Source organism: Esox lucius, chromosome 5 (assembly GCF_011004845.1).
Source record: "Esox lucius isolate fEsoLuc1 chromosome 5, fEsoLuc1.pri, whole genome shotgun sequence".
NCBI lineage: Eukaryota > Metazoa > Chordata > Actinopteri > Esociformes > Esocidae > Esox > Esox lucius.
In genome coordinates this window covers 9,868,595-9,890,088 of record NC_047573.1, presented here as the reverse complement: position 1 = coordinate 9,890,088, position 21,494 = coordinate 9,868,595, and the positions used below count along the sequence as shown (strand labels likewise).

At 43.7% G+C, this 21,494-nt stretch overlaps 3 protein-coding genes across 3 annotated transcripts; 2 read left to right on the top strand and 1 right to left on the bottom strand.

Annotated features, from left to right (window-relative positions):
• Window positions 1-2,207: 2,207 nt before the first annotated feature.
• On the top strand, window positions 2,208-3,958 carry crygmxl2 (crystallin, gamma MX, like 2). The gene is made up of 3 exons (XM_010866706.2): window positions 2,208-2,308; window positions 2,963-3,205; window positions 3,631-3,958. The coding sequence occupies exons 1-3, from the start codon at window positions 2,300-2,302 to the stop codon at window positions 3,904-3,906; spliced, it is 528 nt and encodes a 175-aa protein (XP_010865008.1). The 5' UTR covers window positions 2,208-2,299; the 3' UTR covers window positions 3,907-3,958.
• A 617-nt stretch (window positions 3,959-4,575) lies between these two features.
• On the top strand, window positions 4,576-9,442 carry crygmx (crystallin, gamma MX). The gene is made up of 3 exons (XM_010866696.2): window positions 4,576-4,639; window positions 8,199-8,441; window positions 8,795-9,442. Exons 1-3 carry the CDS (start codon window positions 4,631-4,633, stop codon window positions 9,068-9,070), a joined length of 528 nt encoding a protein of 175 aa, XP_010864998.2. The 5' UTR covers window positions 4,576-4,630; the 3' UTR covers window positions 9,071-9,442.
• Window positions 9,443-11,751: 2,309 nt separating this feature from the next.
• Window positions 11,752-20,686, bottom strand: LOC105007677 (delta-1-pyrroline-5-carboxylate synthase). The gene is made up of 18 exons (XM_013133887.3): window positions 20,572-20,686; window positions 20,271-20,396; window positions 19,046-19,197; window positions 18,753-18,902; window positions 18,497-18,601; window positions 18,188-18,340; window positions 17,758-17,848; window positions 17,356-17,480; window positions 16,959-17,103; window positions 16,386-16,459; window positions 16,187-16,286; window positions 15,740-15,960; window positions 15,452-15,589; window positions 14,580-14,775; window positions 14,116-14,237; window positions 13,430-13,616; window positions 12,747-12,842; window positions 11,752-12,656 (listed from the first exon to the last, which is right to left on the bottom strand). Exons 2-18 carry the CDS (start codon window positions 20,374-20,376, stop codon window positions 12,451-12,453), a joined length of 2,367 nt encoding a protein of 788 aa, XP_012989341.1. The 5' UTR covers window positions 20,377-20,396; window positions 20,572-20,686; the 3' UTR covers window positions 11,752-12,450.
• Between the last annotated feature and the right edge of the window lie 808 nt (window positions 20,687-21,494).

Sequence of the window (21,494 nt, the reverse complement as noted above, 5' to 3'; positions counted from 1 at the left end):
TCACCTCAGCGGAGTCAGAACAATAGTGTTCTTTAAATGACTGCTTAGAAAGGGCCATATTGGAGGTCTACTTTAGTGGTCCTATCTCTTCCTGCAATATTTTGTGGCTATTGTGATGGTGTTTGACAGGGAGTTAAAGACATCATGGTTTGGAATATCAAGCCAAGTAAAATTTTTGTGCAACTCAATGTTTGGTTTTACTCAAACATCTGTTTCACAGGATGCTGGAGGCTCACTTCAATTAAGTATTAACTAAGCGCTGATTTTCTCTCCCGAGCCGCAAAAATGAAAAAGGCTGAGAGTTGAACAAGCATTACACTGATGTCCGCCAACATTTCAATCAATGTCCAAGGCCCTAGTCATTCTGTGGGCCGGCAATGTTGTTGGTACGGACATTATCACACACGGCGCACTGTGATCCTGGGAGGTGACAGCGACGCAGTCCCCAAAACCTTTCCCACGTCCTGTTCTCCCGCTCTCGTTCCGTCTTTCTCGTTCCAAGATGAAGAGAGGAATGCTCCACTGTGGCATCATTTTCCCTCCTCCAGGGGGGAGCGGAGATAGAAGGCAGGGGTGTCTGTGATGTCGCTCTCCCTCCAGGGTGGGGAGGGGTCTTGTAGTGCTGCTAAAGATGATCATTTGAGAGCCTCTGAAATAAGGTTCCTGTTGCAAAAACACAGAGGCACGCGGATGCTGCGATCAGAACTAATGAGCAGAAAGGTCGGAAGCCGTTCCCTCTGTGAAGGGGTTGACAACGGAGACGCCGGTTGTTGTCGAGTGGTTGTGAAGAGGAGTGTGTGATGAAGATTCAGACCGGAGGTTTAAGTAGACCACCTGACATAAAGATGGAATGATGGACCTGATAACCATGACGATGATTGTGGTGGTTACAACCAGGAAGACTCAGTCGAACAGCTTTAGAAGCTAACAGCTAAGATGATCGCAACGACATCGTAAACTTCTGACTAAGAAACTGGTTAAGAAAAGTATTTCATACACCAGACACCTCAGTTGGTCACATTTTCCCCTCTTCAGCCCGACAAAAATCACAAAAACCATAAAGAAGCAGACCCATCTGATAATTCAGATGCAATTACACTGTACAACATGATAAAAGGATATCACTGATCTACTTATGTCATAAAAATAGAAAGCTGCTTGAAACATGAAACCTATTGAAGCCTATGGGAATTTCAAGGCAACGATTGATCAAAAAATGAAAGCTTATCATCAACACAGTTCCTTAACTCTGAGAATGAGTCACATTTGGTTAGAAACACTGCCAGAGTAGCAGGTTTTGCCCAAAAACAGAATGGCTATTGTGTTTCAGAAAACAGTGTCTTGCTGCAGAGTTGAAGCGGCAAAAAGCATACAAAGTAGGGAGATGCATGGGATCTTTATCCTCATGAAAGGCTAAAGGATGAGAGTGACCTTTCTGGCATCAGCTTGGCTTTGGGAAAAGAACACACAAGGGCAACTCTTTTTAGCCTTTTCCCTTCAGCTTTGGGGTATGTTTTACAAGCCAAAGACAGAAGTCCAAAGCACTATTACTTTTCACATAGACTGGAGAAAGTCTGCCTTCATTTTCACATACACACACACAATTGTCTGTACATAGCATCAGAGTAAGTCTGCAGGCTATGGAAGCAAAAGAGAGAACAGATCACTCCAGATTAAATGAAAACCAGGCTTGATTCAATCAATAGCATTAGAATCAGTTACAAACACAGGCTTATGAACAAAACACAACCAAGATTCTGTGAACTGCAATCAGGCAGATGAAAAACATGCACCTACAATAACATGAACTATGAGAACCCATTCACGTGTTCATAACATTCTACAAATGTCATAACATTTCACTACAAACACCAACTTTTTTTTTCTTCCTCAGAACAACTACGGACATTTGTAGAATTGTACGGCTGTTCATTCTTTTGCTGGAGAGTACCTGAACAGTCTAACCACCAGCGAACTTTGAAGCCGCGTTGTTCACGCTACACACCTAAAGGCCCTTTGTGTGATGTTTCAATGGGTGCATCGTCGGGGCATGGCTGAACAAGGGCCCGTGTCGTCGAAACAGAATGGGGCGGAGTGGGACAGTTTCATATTTCTATAGGTACACTCTAGCACTTGCGGTTAAAGGGCGGCCTATGGTTTGACAGACAATGGGAACGGTCAGTGATGTCTAAATAGGGCACATCTACTCACTACCACACGTCAGATGACTTGTCAGTAGAGTATAAAAGGCGCTCTGGGTCTACTGTGGACTACGGTGCAGCCATCAAGCCCTCCAGCTATGGGAAAGGTATGAGTTAACATGTTCAGGTCGCTTGTTTAACGATTGCTCGTGGTCAGGGAGGACACCAAATGCTGTTAGGCTTTGGCTACAGGGACGCGGATAATGCAGTTTAGGGAGCTTTGTCAAAAAATGTAGTTGCAAAAGTAATACCAGCACAAGGGAGGAAAAAAGTGAACCTGAATTGTTCTTAGAATCTAAACATAAAAAAAAAAAATATATATATATAATACATTTATGGGACTAAAAAATATCCTGTCATTATGGGATATAATTAACAAAGGACCCGAAGAAATGGTTAACTGACGAAAAGCACCTCTCTTAAATCACTGATTTGGGGCACATATGGATGGAGACCACACTTGCATTAGTATAGTAACCATGGTTTCTGAATTGAACAGAACTGAAGTGCTGTGCATTGCATTAGCCTTCTGGAAACATTTCTTTATACAGTGAGGGACATCTACGGGTTTAGAGCAGACTAAACAAACAGCATCGGCACAATGCTTCTGATGCTTATTCAAGAGGTACGGGTGTCCCTTATTAGCCAATCGACACCTGACACGTAAGTGCTTCTTTCAGGCCATCACTATCATTATCACCATTGCTATCACCATCATCACCGTTGCTAACTATCTCGCATACATTTTCCGTTCCTCACAGATAATCTTTTACGAAGGTCACAACTTCCAGGGCCGCCACTGGGAGTGCAACAGCGACTGCTCTGATACCTTCAGGCACTTCAACTGCTGCAACTCCATCCGGGTGACTGGCGGGCACTGGGTGGCCTACGAGAAGCCCAACTTCAATGGCTACCAGTACATTCTGAGCCAGGGGGAGTACCCCGACTACCACCGCTGGATGGGGTTCAACAACTGCATCCGTTCCTGCCAGATGTTCCCCCCTGTAAGTCACTCAAGCTGATGGGAAGACTTAGTCTTCGCACACATCAAATGGCGCTTCAGAAATCAGCGTCAATCACCGGCCTTTTGATGTCATTTTGAGATATGGAGAGGAAGTCCACAAGGAGATCGTTCTTTTTTTCCTCTTTTTTTTTTTTTTTTTAAAGGAATAGGCTACACGCACCCCCAAAGACTTATCTTTTTCATGTTAGTTCTATTAATCATCGCGCAGTGTTTTTGGCAGTTAAGGAAGCTCTGAGAGGTGGCTTCGCATTTGACAGAAAATGTATTTCTTACAAAAGTCTGCGTTATTAATGGGTGCGTAGAAAGATAGGTCTCTCCTACCCATGTTTAGTTAAGTGCACAAAACCCGGTGACCCCATGATCACCCCCTATCCTACCCATTGCCTCTTTCTCCTCCGCCAACAGTACAGAGGAGCCTACAGGATTAGGATCTTCAACAGGCCAGAGATGTCCGGCAGCATGATGGAGTTCACCGACGACTGCCCCAACGTGTTCGAGCGTTTCCAGTACCGTGACGTCTTCTCCTCCAATGTCATCGAGGGGTACTGGGTGTTCTACGAGCACCCCAACTACAGGGGTCGTCAGTACTTCCTCCGGCCCGGCGAGTACAGGGCCTGCAGCGACTGGGGCTGCAGCAATCCCTGGGTGGGCTCCTTCAAGAGAATGAGGAGTGGCCTCTGAGCTCCTCGCCCCTGGACTGTAACAAAGTGATTAAACGTGCTGGTTTTTAAAACGTGTCTTTTCTGCGTGACTTTTTCCCCTCACCCCCCACACGTTAAGTCGACGTCAAACCGAATATAACACCTAGCATGTGTGTAAATAATTCTGTTCAAGCATCCGGCTAGTGCACTGGTTTAAGTGTGTACTGCAACTACAGAATGAGTTGCCCTAACGTCCGGCTGCAGCATCGTCAATGCTTATCCGCACTAATCGGTAGCAAACAAGCATGTGAAATGCACAGCCAAAGCACCAAACAAAACCTGTGAATATTATTGGTTAACTGACTGATCGACTGAACTACCTGCGAATTAAAAACTCACAGCGCAAGTTCAATTCATTCCAAAGCTATTTAGGAGGCCCCTTTCTCCCCCTCTCGTTCTGTCCATACATCTGGTTTGTCTACGCACTGCTGGCCTCCATGCCAATAAAGGCAAAGGTTGCAAATCTTATTGTGTGACTTCAGAAAGTGCAGTTGTACACTATTTTCCAAAGAGCTGGAGAGCTTTTGACAGAGACAAAGAGCTACTGCTGTGGACCATGTCCTATAGCTTTCTGTAGTCTGTGGAGCACACTATGCTGACTTGACAAAGCTTGTGTCACAGTTACAAAGCCCTGATCCCTACAGGGTCTATAAAGAGCCCCAGTATCGCTTACTACATGGTCTGGTCCAAACTAAACAGCCACAATGGGCAAGGTAAGCATGAACTCACCATGGGGGAAACACAGGAAAGAGGCTCATTAAACTTATTTCTAAAATGAAACATAAAGATTGGTATCATGTTGGATTGCGGGATACTCTAACAGCTAACCGAATAGATTGCAATTTTCGCATACATTAACAGCCATAACTATAAAAGAGCAAGATTTTAGCAGATGGTGAATAGAATGTGTCAAAGGCTCAAAGCTAATGACCCAAAATTAGGGGAAAATCGAGGACTGCGCAAATACATAGCCTCAAAGGGAGATATCGAATGGCACCCTTTCCCTCAATTAATGATTTTATAGTTTTAAAACAGGACATCAAAATACTGGATATTAAGCAGGCCTAACATCACGGCAGGTTACTGCAGTGAGTCGGAACATTGACAGCAGCCGTAATTATTCAAATTGATTGATCAATTTGTTAATATAGCTAAAATGCACTAAAATGTACTACATTTTAAATGCTATTATATTTTCCAACACATTACGTGACTAAGGCTAATTGAAAATAAAGGCTTTTGGTACGACACAATTATGTTAATCAACTGATTCATATAGGTGGACTGAGCAACTTCGAAGGACTGTAAAGAAATGTTAGGTATATTCGTGTAAGCCATCGTTTCAAATATAACAAACGGGTATTTCCACTTAACTTTCTCTACGGGAGATGGAAGTGGATTGCTCCTGTTGTCAACGTTGTTTTGCTTGCTTTCTGTTGACATCGCTTGGGACGACTTTTGGCATATTTCCTACCCTTTCAAAACAATGAACATCAAACTGAGATTGGAGACCTGAGATGACTGGTCACGTGGTGATGAGCCGCTTCACCTGTGACAGTGAAGTCGCGTGAAACAACAAAGTCTCACCTGTGGGCAAGGCTTGGAGCACGAAGGATGTGCTACCTCGGTGCGGTTTTGTGGAGAAATGAAAATGTATTATTAGTCCAATAACCGTTTTTTCTTAGGCACAGTATTAAAAATATGCTTAGGCCTATATGCAGACGGGTGACACATTTACGGAAAACCCTGAATACATTTGTGCAGGAACACAACGAATTCAGGGGCTTCCATATAAGTGTAGTGCATGAGACAAGTAAGCAATTAACACTATATCAAGATCTGTGCCATTTATAAAAATGCTGAGCAGGCCTTTTGATGGGCAGAACGAGGCTTTCCAACACAATCGAAACATTAGTGTAGAGGCTTTATCAAACGCTCGAAACATTTACAGGGACCTCTGCTGGTTGGAAATAAATATCAGATGTTTAACATAAGTATTTGTTCATACATAAGTATTTTCCCATTCTGTTGGAACAGTCTTCGTGGCGCAATTGTGTTATTTGTGTGCATATTGAAAGGGGAAATTATAACATGGAGTTGGTATCACACATTTCTCTTGCCTTTCCAATTTTCTTTGTTTAACCATGAATCCATTATAATGTTTTAGATGATAAAAGCAAATATATCAAACGCTTCACTAAATGAAACACATTATTTGAAAAACAATTAATATGGTGTTCTTTCAATTGAAAATGTTTTCTGAAGTTGATTCGGTATCGTGTGGTAGCCTAATGATTAAAATTCCTCGACGCTCAGCGGTAAACCACCGCAGAAGTATTAACACCTACAGCGTCAATGCGCACCGAAAGTTTATTCATTACTAATGTAACGCTGCGAAGTGGTAGCAAATGGTGAATGTCGGACTTTGACGCTGTGGGTGTGAACAGCGTTAAACGTGTGTTCTCGTTCACACCCACAGTCAAAGCAGAAAGCTTACTGAACATTTTGTGCATCTGTAGACAATCAGAACGCATTGATTGTCTACAGATGCTGCATGTTGCTTTTTATAAAATGTAGAGAATAATTTTCACTGAGCATATTGTGTCAAGTAGCTAGCTATGTAAGCTCTCAATTATTGGCTAGCTAGCAGCTTGCAAATATAACCGTATGTTTTTTTAGACTTCATAGATTTTTCATCCCTCTATCTGTCACATTTCTCATAAAAACTCATAGCAATGAAGATTCTGAAAGCAAGTTACATAACATGGGCTTTATTACAGCCCTTTACTTTATATTGTTTAGTTCCTAATTTCAGTTATGGTATTAAACACTAAAAATTAATATTCTTTTTTTACCGGAGACAAATGACCAGGCTTTCAACTTCACAAATGAAATCGCACTCATTGGGGTCCATTTTGGTCCTTGGTCCAACCATCTGGAACAGTTGATTGTATTGACCTTGGTCCAGACAAAAGTAGATGTGAAATTCCTCTCCTAAAAGCAGAAGCTCTTCAATCAGTCGGTGAAAGTCCCCAACCTATTTTTGCTATCTCAGCAGTTGGTCTCATTGTTGAATGAGCGTATCAATCTTGACTATTTAGAATTGTAATAACCTCCAAGCTTTGCATTTTAGAGGGAGATTATATTATAGGTTGTCAAACGTAAGAAATAGTTTGCAATAAATAGTTTTGCTACTACTTCCACCCTGCTTCCACACAGACAGTTTGAGGCATACGTTGGATGAATCCAGTGCATACACAAGAACAAACATTGTGCAACTGCTTCTGCACTGCAATGATTCAAGCCAATCACAGCGTTCCATTTGAAATGAATTAAAGTCCGGTGTATCACATTGCATTGACGCTGTAAGTGTGACCGGGGCTTAAGGCAGTAGATGTTGGTGTTTGAAAGCATCCATAACTGTGCTTAGGCACCGAAGAACTGTGGAAGCTTGCATTTGCAACAATCACTTTAAAACAAGCTAAGTATTACTAACTAGTGCCAAGGCTAACTCTCACAGTCTCGCAGGAATCTCACAAATGTCTTTTGCAACAGTGACAACATTCATTCAAATGTGTTGGTATTGCCATGCCGTTTCAGAGACAGTCAGGTGTTTGACACTCAGACGATGTCTTGACAATATCATGTGACAAAGGGTCTTGATATTTGGCGGGACACAACAAGTGTCGAAAGGACCCAAAGAGAATCAAGCATGAGTGCCGAGCAGCCCATCACTAAGCAGGCCCGCTTGACCTCGATCTTGAATCAAGATGGCAGGAGCAAAGGATTGAAGTGACTTAACTGAAAGAGGGTTCGTTAGTGGGGCACGGATGGCAGGAGCTTCAGGCACAAAGATTGTCACAAAGACTGCTCAACTCGCTACTGTTTCAATAGAAATAGTGGTAGGGTTGCATCTGCATTTAGATCTATGGGAGAGACATCAGTAAATGGGGTCGGACTTTATGGTTGAAATCCAACATTTGTTGACTATGCTGTTCATGCATTACTGCAATATTTAAGGAAAAACAGAAGAGCAACCGTTTCCCTAGCGACTGAGAATGTCAGTGCTGGATGTGATCAGACTGTGACTTTCTTTCAACCAGAAATTGTGAATATTGGCTTGTAGATTATTATTCACCATTAGCCCATTGTAATGAAATTGTATTTACGTTTTTATTCTGTGCTGTGTAATTTACATTTTTCTGCAGTCATCCAATGCATTACCTTGAATGTGCGTACATTATTCTGACTGTAACTTTTCCTCTCCTCTAGATTATTTTCTACGAGGACAGGAACTTCCAAGGCCGCCACTATGAGTGCAGCAGTGACTGTGCTGAGATGAACAACCACTTCAGCCGTTGTAACTCCATCAAGGTGGAGAGTGGCTGTTGGGTGGCCTACGAAAAGCCAAACTACACCGGCTACCAGTACATGCTTAACAAGGGCGAGTACCCCGACTACCAGCGCTGGGCCGGCTTCAATGACTGCATCCGCTCCTGCCGGATGGTACCGCCTGTAAGTCCATGTATTGTCTTGCTATTGTATTTCGTGCGCAATTCTTCATTCGTCTTTGTATTGTCTTTTGAGGGCTTTTCTTTATATTGTGTTTTGAGGCCCATTCTTTATATTTTCTTTTGACGGCCACATGGTCTTGTTCTCTCTACTTAGCGTTTAATGCAGACGCTTGGTCTCTTACCATCACTGACATTAGGCTATGTGGCAAATACTCCCCTTTTTTTTTTTATACACATTAAGGCTTCTTTTCATTTTTTATTATGTTACATTCATTATACCATTTTACTGTGCGTCAACAACAGGATAACACATCGCCGTTGTCCATTTGCGCCGTTTTCTTGTTTCCCCCCCAGTATCGTGGAAACTACAGGATGAAGATCTACGAGCGTTCCGACTTTGCGGGCCAGAACATGGAGGTGATGGAGGACTGCCCCGACCTCCATGAGCGCTTCCACAGCCGTGATATCTCCTCCGCCAACGTCATGGAGGGGTACTGGATCCTCCACGAGCATCCTCACTACAGGGGTCGTCAGTACTTCCTCCGCCCCGGCGAGTACAGGAGGCACAGCGAGTGGGGAGGCAACAGCTCTACCATCGGCTCCCTGAGACGCGTCACCGAGACCCCCTGAAGGTCAACCGAGGCCCTCTTTCTGGTCCCCTAATTCAACCCTGTTCTGAACCCTGTATCCCTAATACTCTTTTGCTAGCACTGCTCTCCACTGTTGTGCTCAGCTATCTACTGTCTGTGGTCTTCAGGCCCCTCTGGTCACATTCATGCGAGCGGGGGTGTTGGTTCGGTTGATGTTAGGTCCGCTTTGGGTCTGCTTTAGGTCCTGCTTTGCTTTAGACTGGGAAGGTAGACCTTGGTGCTCAGGCGATGCTCGTATGGTGTCAGTGATGGCCTCCAGCTTTGTTTGTTACAGAGCAGAAAATATGTGCTTTGCCAGTCCCTAACCTCCAGTCCTATTACAACCTAAATAAACCTACAATTGATAAGTCAACCATAGGCCTGTTTGTATTTATTGACTGATGTCATCACCAACATGGCATATTTATTAGATGTTTAAGGTTTGAAATATTACCCTTGGTGTTACAGCCATAGGTCCAGGTTTCTGCAGACTGATGTGACATCAGCCTCCCTCCATACACAAAGCGGAATTATCATGGAAACAATAAATAAATAATAAAAAGGAGTATCTGAGGATGGGCATGTAGGAATCTTCATTAGATCACATGGTTTCCGAGCAGGCGCTTTGGGCCCATGAAAGAAGCCTGTATTAGGCCCACATCACAGGGCTAGTGCCAACTCAAAGAGGAAGAGTCAAAGTGGCCTGGTACTAGCCCCAAGCATCAAACTCTCTCAGAACAAAAAACAAAAAAAACAAAGTCTGCATCCCTGCTCATGCATTTTTCAGCAGCCAGAGATATGGAACCCTTTCAGAAATAAATATCAATTATTGAAATTGTTAATTAGACGCCCATAATTGGCGACGATACACATTAATAAATAACTCTGACCATTAATTATTGATTTAAAAAAATGTGAAGCCCAGCAGGGAACACTTTTGAGAGTCTCTTAAGATCAAGCAAAACAAGAAATATAAGTTTTGGCCTTGAGTAATGTTCAATTAAGGGATGGTCGATTTGCCCTGCTTCCTCTGATATACGTGGACTCTAATCCCAGCGGCTGGCAATGCAGCAACAGAGTGCATCATGGGATCTGGTTCTGCCTAAACGGGGAAATGTCAGATAAGAGATGACAGAAGATTCAAAGGGTCCTACATGTCTGTTGAAAATTGTGGTTAATTCAGGGGGTCAGTCTAGTGTCTGCTATGTATATTATGTGTGTTCCATTATGTTGACCTCTTCACAAGCCACATGCTATAAGCACATACAGGTGCTAATAGGCTAGAAGCAAAATATCACATCTATTAGGCCAGAAGCGAAATAATATCACATCTATTATGCCAGAAGCTACATAATATCAAATCTACTTGGCAAGAAGCTACATCACATCCACTAGACCAGAAGCTACATAATATCAAATCTACTAGACGAGAAGCTACATAACATCATATCAATTAGGCGACAAGCTACATAGTATCCCATCTACTAGGCCAGAAGCTACATAATATCAAATCTATTTGGCCAGAAGCTATAAAACATTACATCCACTAGACCAGAAGCTACATAACATCACATCTAATAGGCCAGAAGCGACATAATATCACATCTGTTAGGCCAGAAGCTACATAACATCACATCCACTAGACCAGAAGCTGCATGATCCCTTATCAATAGTACATCCTACTGTATAACAGTGGCATTTTCCTTAACACACATGTACCAGAGTTTCTACCTCGGCAAGTCATTTTTTTGCTTTATTTCAAGCTCAATCCAAAGAAAAAGTACAAAAACCTGTTAGATCTGAGTAGATCCTGTCTGTTCTTTATCACTTCATCTATGAACCCTTTACACTTGTGATGGGAAGCTGACTGAAGGATAAGTAGTGCGTTTTGGAGAATGAATTCATTAGCTGTGAGTAGAAAAACCACAGAACATTACTCTGTGATTCCATCCTCCAAGTCTCAGTTCTCTCTTTTCCTTTTCATTTCTGATAGTTGGATAATTAAACCTCTATAGTATTGTCTTACGGCTTCCATGCCCCACTTACAGCAAAGTCTTATTTCCCAGATGAAAACCATTAAAAAGTCCCTTTTTAGACGTCTGTTTTCAGATCAGTGTGACGTCTTTGGTGCTAATTTGTTATTTGTGGAAGTAGAAAGAATGGTGCTAGGGCAGGGATGAGCATACTGTTCATGCAAAATCCCATACAAAATAAATCCCATTCAGCAAAAAAAACTTTTATTCTACAATACTGTCTATAAATTAAAAAAACCTGGACTTATCAGTAGTGTGTGTTACTTGACATTGGATATAGAGCTCATAAGCGGGAGCTTTACAGCACCACCGTATCTTCAGGCAGTAGGCCCTTGAAGGAGACAGGGTTGCAGCTTATCAATTACTGCTCTTATTTCTGACAGAGGCTCTGGGCTCTGTCAATTCCACATACACAGACAGCTTGGGAAAAAAAGCAAAAATAGGAGAATAAAGCGTTTCCATTCAAAAGAAGCACATTAAAAGTTTGGAGGATAAAAGAGAAATAAAAACTGATGTGTTCTCATATGGGAGAAAAAAAACCCCAACTTGAATGCTTATGAAACAATCAGATCATTTTTGTCTTTTTCCTCCATAGAATATTAAAGATAAAATAACGTTCGGACAAACATTTTTATTTAGAGGTCCATATTTAGGTGCATAAAAATAAGCACTGTGTTGGGGGAACTGCAAACAATGCAGTAACGATGTGGCCATGAAGACAAAGGTAATGTGGCCATGAAGAGAAACGTCACTATTTAACTATTTAAATTACACATTAGCCTTAAACCTAGCATAGCGACTAAACATGTTAATCTCTGTTCATAAGAACAAAGCACAACAGGCCAATCAACAAGAATTGACTAGGTGTGTAAATTCAGAATTCTGGAGAGGATAATCTTAACAAATCAAAGAACTATAGAGCAACTACAATCTAAATCACTGATGTATGACCTACAGACAGACAAGGGCGGGGTTGGGTTCTATTCCAGTACAGCTCCAGTCAATTCCGAAAGTAAACAAAATTGTAATTTCAATTCTAATTGTTTTATAATTGAAAAGTATAGGAAACAAATGAATTTGTAACTTCAGGGTATTCCCTGTATTGATTTGCAGCAGAATCAATGTAACCAATTGTGAGTCGATTCACTGATTGGTCACAAGCAGGGACCATGAACAACTGAATGCTGAGTTTAAAGTTTTAAGAGGTGAGGTAGAATTAAAATCAATGTCACTCCACTACAGACTGATTTTGAATGACAAAGCAAGTGTCTCTTTGGTGCCAGGAAAAGCTTTTCTCGGGGACGAGGTTGAGTGTGTTATGGGTGCGCCTCGGATTGGAGCTCATCGGTCAGTCTTCACTCTGGGCAGCTGTCTGTCTGGGCCGTGGTGGTGTTACCGGTAGGTTCTCGTGGAGGTACTTCATGGTGCCCTGTTCGGAGAAGTCTGCTGCGGTGTGGCCGTTTCCCCTCAGGACCCACTTGGTGGTGAGTAGACCATCCAGGCCCACGGGACCCCGCGCGTGGATGCGAGCAGTACTGATGCCCACCTCAGCGCCTGGGGCGAGATGGGAGGGACACATGGAGTGAGTAAATAGCATAGTTGAAGGGTAAAAATAAATAAAAATCAATCATACAAAATGCACACCGAGTCCAAAGCGGTAGCCATCGGAGAACCGCGAACTGGTGTTCCAGAACACACAAGCACTGTCCAGCTGCTGCAGGAACTGTTCCGCTGTGTCCTCTGAAAGAATCAGCATCATCATCATCAAAAACCATTACTGTCACCACTACCATCATTGTCCTGGGGATTATTAAACCTCCACATCTTTCTACAGTTTTACCTCTATCACACAATGGAGCGCGCTATGTTGTCCTGCTTGTACCGTGTGCGGCCACTAGATGGCAAGACTGAGACAGCAATCCTCTTTCCTCTGTAGGAAAAGGATTTTCAACCCATCTTGGATATTGTCTGTAAACTCCAGAATTAACATCACTTAATACTTTTTGAGGTTACGCGATCATTTCAAAAGATTTAAGTATATCACTAAATAGAAATTCATAACGATCCCTTAGCAAAACACCTGTTCTAAATTCAAATCAGTATGGACCTCATCAAAGTTGTCTCATAGGGAGGTTGTATGCTAATTCAAAAAGGTTCTGTCGTTGTTTATTAGAGAATGACAGACTGAGAGACAAGGAGACAGAGATGGGTCTGTCTCACTGACAGGTCTTTGAACGAAAGCTGAGATGAAAAAGAAGAAAAGAGAAAAAAGACGAAGGCCGATACTTTTACTAACAACTATTGACAGTAACAACGGGCCGTCCGACCGTTTTCAGTAACAATGACGTCAGTGTGGGAGCTCCCGTATCTGTGGATGTGGTCTACAGCCTCCTGCATGCTGTCCACCACCTCGATGCAGCACTCCAGGTCCCCATACTCCGTCCTCAGGGACTTGACCTCCGACGGCCTGAAGGTCAGGAAGGAGGCAAACCTGGGGCCCGCGTGGATCTTCACCTTGGGGGGTGACACGCGCAAAGGGGTTCATCATTAAATCATTAGATGGAGTGCTCAGTCAGTGAATCAGTCAGTCAATTAGGGGGTTAAGTAAGTCTGACTCAGCCAGTTTAGCATTCATTCAATATGCTTGGATCTAAGGTTGTAAGTAGTTACTTTTATTGTTTCATAATATGTTTTTTGTCATACTCGAAAGTCTTTCTGTTAAGATTTTCATCAACAGTAATGTAAGTTGTTGTTCAGATTGTAAATGTAGTTCTACAAAACCTAAACCATAAACGATACGAGAGTTGCAAAATGCTGTTAACATGTGTAAACCTATCCACCTCACCCTAAAAGAAAATAACAATCCACCACCCAGCCACCCAACCAACCAACCAGTCATTACGTCATTACTTAATTTAACCAAGAAACATTTGAGTGATTTGAACTTTTTGATTTGTAATAATATCGATAATATGGCTTGGTGTAAACTAATCTGTTGTGTGTATGGTCTTACCTGCTCAGTACGAAGCATGTCTATGATCTGGTCGAACTCAGGGGTGCTGAGGATGTCCCTGTGTACCAGTAGAGTTTCCATAGCATTGCAGGCTGCAGGGTAGTCGCATTTTGAGTCCCTGACTGGACAGAGACAACACAAAGCAATCACTTCACCATTAATGGTGAAAAATAACTATAAAATCATTATTTTCCAAGTGTGTATTTTCTATATTTATTGCATTTATTTAGAATATAACAAATCAGTACCCCCTTCCCTTTAAATCCAGGTCAGTTTGGTTCTAGGGGCACTTGAAATGTATTTACAAAAAATTTCAAATACTATTACATACTTCACAAATAACTAGTTAAAGCTTCATTCTATTCTGAGAAAAATACTGAAATACAAACAAATGTAGGTGAAATATAAACATTTATTTCAACCCGGGTCTTATCTATTGCATGTGTCTGCAGTGTCCCACATACCGATCTTAATGACCTTGTCTGCGTTGGCCTCAGAGTCAACATACACATGGCAGATGCCCTCACTGTGACCCAGCACTGGAATGCCCCTGGCTGCCCTCTGGATGTTCCTGACCAACTGGGATGAGCCACGAGGGATGATCAGGTCAATCATTTCATCCAGTCTGCACAGGTCCTCCACCTCCTCCCGTGTACTCACCTGGAACACACGTGGAACATACCCGGTCTTGCCAAAGTCTGCACTCCCCGTACGGTCTTGTGATTTTACAATGAAATGCAGAAAAATTACACTAGTTTGTTTTCTCGCTGATCTGAACGACATCACTTCCTTTTTAAATGTGGCAGGGGGGAAAGTAATTTCCCAATTACAAATGAATTCAAAATTAGGATTAATGCCAGTGCAGGTGTTACATGGTGGATGCCATAACAATAATTCATTTAAAGAAGTAGGAGACAAACCCTTTATCAGTCTTTCAAAAACTGTTTAAGCAATTATGACAAAACAATGGACATATATTGGACTAAGAATTTGGTTAAGTTGGTGTAATATCATTCCAAATGATCTGTTGATAGTGACAGCTGTACAGTCAGCATACATCTTGACTCTAAATTAATCATACTATACTCTTTTATGGATTATTATTTCTATTTTTTCATAGGGGAAACATTGTACTCACTTCTCCATTAACCACGCACAAGACAGCATTCACCTTAGTAAGGAGGAATTAAATGATACAGGCAGAGTACCACAGAATTCATCTATACCAACCGGATTCAATTATTTTATAATGCCACCTTTCTGCACACACAATTGCTTTTAAATATATTCCATTCGGTTTTCCCTAAACAAGATATTTTTCCCAACATAGACTAACCAGCTGTACAGCTTCTTGGACCCCGTGGATGTCCAGTGCTTCCTGGGTCAGCTCGTGTAAGATCCGGTTGGTGTTGGCCGCCTCCTTGCCCCCCTTTGCTAGCAGAGCATTACCACTGGCTATGGCCAGAGAGGATACCTACACACACAAACAGATCACTGAACAACAGCCTTATAGCCAAAGGATTGCATAGCGCAAAACCCCCCAGCAAAACAGGTGAAATGCGAACAAAAGACAATCAGCAGCTCTTTCACACACAGACGGGCCCAACATACACGCACACACAACCTGGGGCAAGCAGTCAGGGCGAGCCTCGAAGATGACCAGCAGTACTCCTATGGGCACGGTGATCTGCTCCAGCTCTAAGTTGTGGGCCAACCTGGTCCTACGCAGCACTCTGCCAAGGCTGTCCTGAGAGGCCACGGCTATCTGTCTCAGCCCTGTAGATAGGCTGCCCAGCTTGGCCGGAGACAGGCTCAGGCGATTCAGCAGGGCTGCTGACAGTTTACCTGACAGGGTTGAAAACGCTTAAGTGTTACTACTACTTAATGCAGTTCTTGTAGGCATGAATACTGGAAATATTCAGAGACAACAGGCTAGGGTTGTCTATATTGTCTTATATATTGTCTATAGTTATGTAACGGGTTGTTTGTCTATAAATGTGCCAAAAAGTATTACCTTGTTGCCAAATACCATAGACTAATTCTGAGGTGGACAGACAAAACAGGAAGTAACCTTCATTGGCTGCTAGCTCCATGTCAATCTTGTTAGCAGCAAGGATCTCCTCCTCCTTCTCGACCAGCCTGTCTGCCAGACGACAGATGATCTCACTTCTCTGCCGAGGAGACAATTCGATGAGATAAAACTGATTTTAAACCAACAGTCCTACTGACACACATCAGGTACACGGTGTAACTCCGAATGAGGCGGAGACCTGGTCCGGGCGTAGCGTTGCCAGGGTTCTCCCGGAGTTCCTGGCCATCTCAGCCTGGTGCTCCACAGTGGGCCCTGGCACATGACGGTGATGAGTGCAGGCGAGAGATAAAAACCACAAAAGGGATCATCAGACAACATCAGCGTGCATTACCAAAGGTCAAGACGTGTAACCCGAGGCACGCCTCACCAAGCCGTTTGGCTTTTATTACACTGCTCGCTCAACCAAGTGTTATTCTGCACTACATACGAGCACGGAGGAGAGCACATTCCATGGCCAACCACCACAACTGAGTTTGCAGGCACCCAACCTAAGGAGTCATTAAAGCACAATAAGAAAAGCAACTTCCCACCCATGCACCTTGAACAGTGCAGAGCCAATTTGACCATGCCCTCTGTGGGACTCTCGGGCGCTGTTTTTATGCCAAGGTCTACTTAAATAATCATAACTATGCTCAGTATGAATAGCATCAAAATGATTCACAATTATTACCATAATCATTAGGTATACTATTGTCATTGAGATCCTTCATCATTGATGTTTGTCACAACAAGATCATCAAGTCAAACTCACCGGCCGGCTTGACCTCAGAGAAGAAGGTGCCCACTTTCTTGCCTTCCACAATGTCAGTGATGACGTGCCCAGTCACCTTGGGGTTGGTTCCGTTGGCGATGACCACAGAAGTGCCCCCCTGTAAGGCCCACAGGGCAGCCTTGACCTTGGGTTAGAAGGGAAAACGCTTAGCCAATTTCGCACCCAAATGTGAAGACTCACAGGCTTAGTGTAAGATGCAATGGCTGTGACTGATCCCAAAGACATCTGTATGGGGCCTCGTCTGTATGGGCCTCTTTAGTCCACTCTTACATGTAACACTGGATTCCACTCTAACAATGCAGGGTTCCGCTCTAACAACACAGGGTTCCGCTCTAACAACACAGGGCTCCGCTCTAGTCCGGGTTTCTGGAAGTACCTTGGCCTCCATGCCTCCGATTCCCACCCTGGACTTCGTTCCATAGGTGATCGACTGCTGGTCGCCAGGGTAGAAGATGTCAATTAGTTTGGCGTCATCTGTTCCTGGAGGGCTATCGTACAGTCCTGAATAAAATGAGAGGTAACTTAGTGTAACATGGTTGTTTACTAGCCTAACATAAAGATTCCACCCAACACAGCCAGAAGAGGACTGGCCGCCTATCTAGGTTTCTGTCTTTCCAGAGAGTAATTCATTGTCACTCTGCTTCAAAATCTACATTACTTGGGCATTTTAGGCTGGGTATCTGCAGAACTTTACGACAACTGCTGATGTAAATATGTACAACATTTCTAATTGATCGATGTAATGTAATGATTTACAATTGTGTTTTTGTTGCCTTACCTTCTACATCAGAGAGAGCGATGAGCAGGTCAGCCTTCATTTCCACGGCCAGTCGTGCAGCCAGACTGTCATTGTCCTTTATACTGATTACCTGGAGTACAGGCAAATGCAGAGTTAGGTCTGAGAGCAAAAAAACTGGGCAAAGGTCCCGGTTGCTGGTGATATATAGGCCTACTGTATTATCACAATTAAAAATACACCACTAGTGTTGTCTAAAGCTGCTTGCAAAGGCTTCTGCTAATTGCCCGGCTATTAGGCCTAGTGATCCATTTAATCCCCCCCCACATGCCCATCCCTCAGGGGATAGAGGAGGTGGGCAGAGCCAGGTGAGGCGGCATGCACAGTGGCCGTATGCTAGCAGCTAACTCAACACCCCTCACCCGCGGCTTTCCCTCTCCAGTCACCCCCCCCCCCCCCCCCCCCCGTTTACCCCCTGGAGGTCGCTGTTCGGCTCAGGCGGAGGCACCACCGCATCGTTGGTGTTGACAATGGGAACTATGTTCATGCCCAGCAGCTCCTGCAGGGTGCTGTTCAGGTTCCGCCGCTTCTGGTCGTCGTGGAAGTCCAGGTTGGTGACCAAGACCTGGGGGAGGGGCGTTTATTTTATTTTTGTCAATGGAATTTCACTCAAGCGACAGGCAGGCACATTAGCCAGGTAAAGAAGCAGCGTACACACAGCGTGCTCACACAGACTTGAATGACGTGCAGTGTGTGTGTATGTGTGTGTGTGTGTGCTTACTTGGGCCGTGCAGGTGCTGTACTGAGAGAACATGGCCTCATACAGGGCCATAAGACCACTCTGCCCAGCTGCTGCACAGGCCCTTGCCTCCAGGACAGGAACAGACTGAAACGCAGAGAGGAAGAAATCTTTGCTGGTACACATAAATAACCAGGGATTTCCGGAAAGACATGGCACGGTAAAAATGGTTATTACAGATGGTAATTACAGTTACACTTTGATAGGTTTTACAATTCCCTACTGTGTGCTGTCTCACCACGTCCTTGAGCTGGTTCTGTCCAGAGTGCAGTGCCTGTCGGACGCTCTGTGAAAGCAGAATCTCGTGCCTCAGTCTCTGCTTGCCGAAGGCCACGGCCCCACTAGTGACAATCATCATCTCCCTGCCCTGATTCTGCAGCATGGCCACCTTCAACACAAACACGCTTCAGCTGTTCCTCAATGCGTCACCTTCGCGTTTCCCCAGTGACAATAAAATAATAATAATAATAATAATACATCCTCAACTAGTGAAGGTATGGTTCTCCTGTCAACACTTTGACCTTTCCTCACCTGCTCCACAATGGAGGCCAGCCTGCCCAGTGCCAAGCCGCACTCATCCCCCCGGGTGACCACGGCGCTGCCCAGCTTGACCACAATCCTCTTGGCTTGGCAGAGCTCCCCGCGGTGGGCAAATGAGATACTGTTGGCCTGCACCAGGCACACTGAGGAAGAAAGCAGGTCAGTACCGCGCCTCCCGGTGGCACCCTGTTCAGGAAAATCCTTTATTGCCTTACTGACTTACAGCACTTAAAAGACATGAAGGCATAAATCAAAGGAATTTAGGGAGATCTAAGGAATTTAACGAGATCTATGATAACAGATCAGCTGTCTACAAGGGGTGGACGAGGTGGGGTCATGACCCCCCCCCCAATGTTACATGACCCCCTGGAAATGAGGGAAAATCCTGGGATCCATTGACCCTGACCCCCCCCCCCACCCCCAATATACAATACAAACCTACACCATTGCCATGGTCCTTTTTGTAGGTGTGTATGGCAGGTATGCATGGCAGGTGTGCATGGCAGGTGTGCATGCTGACCAGGTTAGGTAAAGTTCTATCCATGACTGTATAAAGCATTAGGCAAACAGGGCAGCCAGGAATCCCCCGACCGCTCCTAAGTTCCCTGGTATCTATGGGGATGGAAAACGACGGTGGCAAAAACTGCCACATCAGCAAGGCAGCCGGCAAAGCCAGTGCTGACTGCACACATCTCCCCGTTAAAGAGCAGTCAACCACAAGTGAGAGAGGGGGGAGATGGGGGAGTGGGGGGAGAGGGGAAAGAAAAAGACAGCGGTACAGGGAAAGGGGAAATGACAGAACAGAGAGATAAGGAGAGGGAGAACCTCATAGACATTTATTATCTTAATGCAATCGTTCCCAACTCATGTTAAAACGATTAGGACCTGATCAATTTAGTGAACAAGGATGTCCTTCTTCCTTGGGGGGGGAAGAAAACAAGCCTGTAAATCATAGACATTATGGTCTCATATATGAATTGCATTGACTAAAGTATCGAGCATTTGCGATATTACAAGAAAACTTAATGACGGAAACATCTGGAATTGAAATGAATGGAATAACTGGATAATCTTCTTCAGGGGTATCTCACATCTTCTCAATTCCTGGAATAGCCTACGGTATGTGTAACATAGAGCCTGTAGTTGGTGTGTGTGTGTGTGTGTGTGTGTATGTGTGTTGGGGGGGTATGTATATATTTTTGCCAGGGCAACTTGCCTTGTGTCAATGCTTTGGTAAGGCGAGGGCATATGGTGGTGTGTTGAGTCCGGGGACCCAAAGGGAGTCTAGCACAAACAGACAGACCCTGGAGCAGCATGGTCATTCAACCTGCACTTCCAACCACTACAGGAGACAGGGCAATTAAATCACTGTCAAAGCAGTAATGTCACTGTTACATTTTCATTCATTTCATGGACTTGAGCAATTCAAATAACAGCTTAACATTAGTAAAGACCCAAAAAGCTAGAATTCCAAGTCTTTTAAATGGCATATGCTGCATGGTCGTTCATTTACTTACACTGGTACCAGCGTATATCCTCCAAATCCTGTTTGCAGCGATCTAACAAGTCCATCACCTCTGAAAATGGATCCACTCCAACTCTTATACTCCACATGACAGACAATATAAACAAGATCAACCAACCAATAGGAGAGCTAAGGCCGGCCAAAATCACCGAAACTCCTCCTCACATCAGCAGGAGGTGATGAAACGGTCCATGCGCCTTGCAGGATCACTAAAACCCTTTTGGATAAAATAAAAGGCTGCTAATTCATTTTGTCTCTCGTGTCTGTTTTTTGTATTTCAAGAATTCAAACTCCGGAAGTTCAAACAGAAAAACTTACCCTAGAGGTCTGACTGTCAAAAGTGTCACTGATTAGCGATTTGATCGGACAGAGACGCTACGCCTAGTTGCTACAGTGGTGCGGAATGACAATTAGACTACAGCCAAGTGAACTCCGGAACGCTAAACTGTATGAAGTTAGCTGGACGTGGCAAATTGTATGTTGTTTAATCACTCATTCTTGTACCATTACACGCTCAGTTATGTATTTGGTTGAAATGTAGTAAATGTAATGGGTATGTGGTTTTAGTCTAGTCTGGATTGTACTGCGCGGAAAATGCGATTCCGCACAACTATAGTGATTGGCATTCCGAGTCTTTTTGGTAAGTCGGCTCTTCTGGCTCCGTTCACAAAAAGAGTCGGCCCATTTGGTTCCAAACGGCACTTCGTTTAAAAGTCTTTAGATAATCCCCCAAAACAAAAAGAGTGCAATTATGTAAAGGCGAAAACTGGGTTAGAGCGTGAAATGAATGTTCAAAGAGGTTATATGTTACCTGGCCTAATTAGATTGTCGACTCTGCTAGATTTTTTTTCACTGATCTGGGACATGCACATGGAACACAGGAATGCAGTCTTCCCAATTTGTATTGATTCTCCA

Coding starts and splice junctions, on each gene's coding strand:
- crygmxl2 (XM_010866706.2), top strand. Junction 3,206..3,630: donor CCTGCCAGATGTTCCCCCCT/GTAAGTCACTCA, acceptor CTCCGCCAACAG/TACAGAGGAGCCTACAGGAT.
- LOC105007677 (XM_013133887.3), bottom strand. CDS start 20,376: ATGACCATGCTGCTCCAGGGTCTGTCTGTTTGTGCTAGACTCCCTTTG. Junction 19,198..20,270: donor TACCAAAGCATTGACACAAG/GCAAGTTGCCCT, acceptor TTTCTTCCTCAG/TGTGCCTGGTGCAGGCCAAC. Junction 17,849..18,187: donor CGAACAGCGACCTCCAGGGG/GTAAACGGGGGG, acceptor CCTGTACTCCAG/GTAATCAGTATAAAGGACAA.
- crygmx (XM_010866696.2), top strand. Junction 8,442..8,794: donor CCTGCCGGATGGTACCGCCT/GTAAGTCCATGT, acceptor TTTCCCCCCCAG/TATCGTGGAAACTACAGGAT.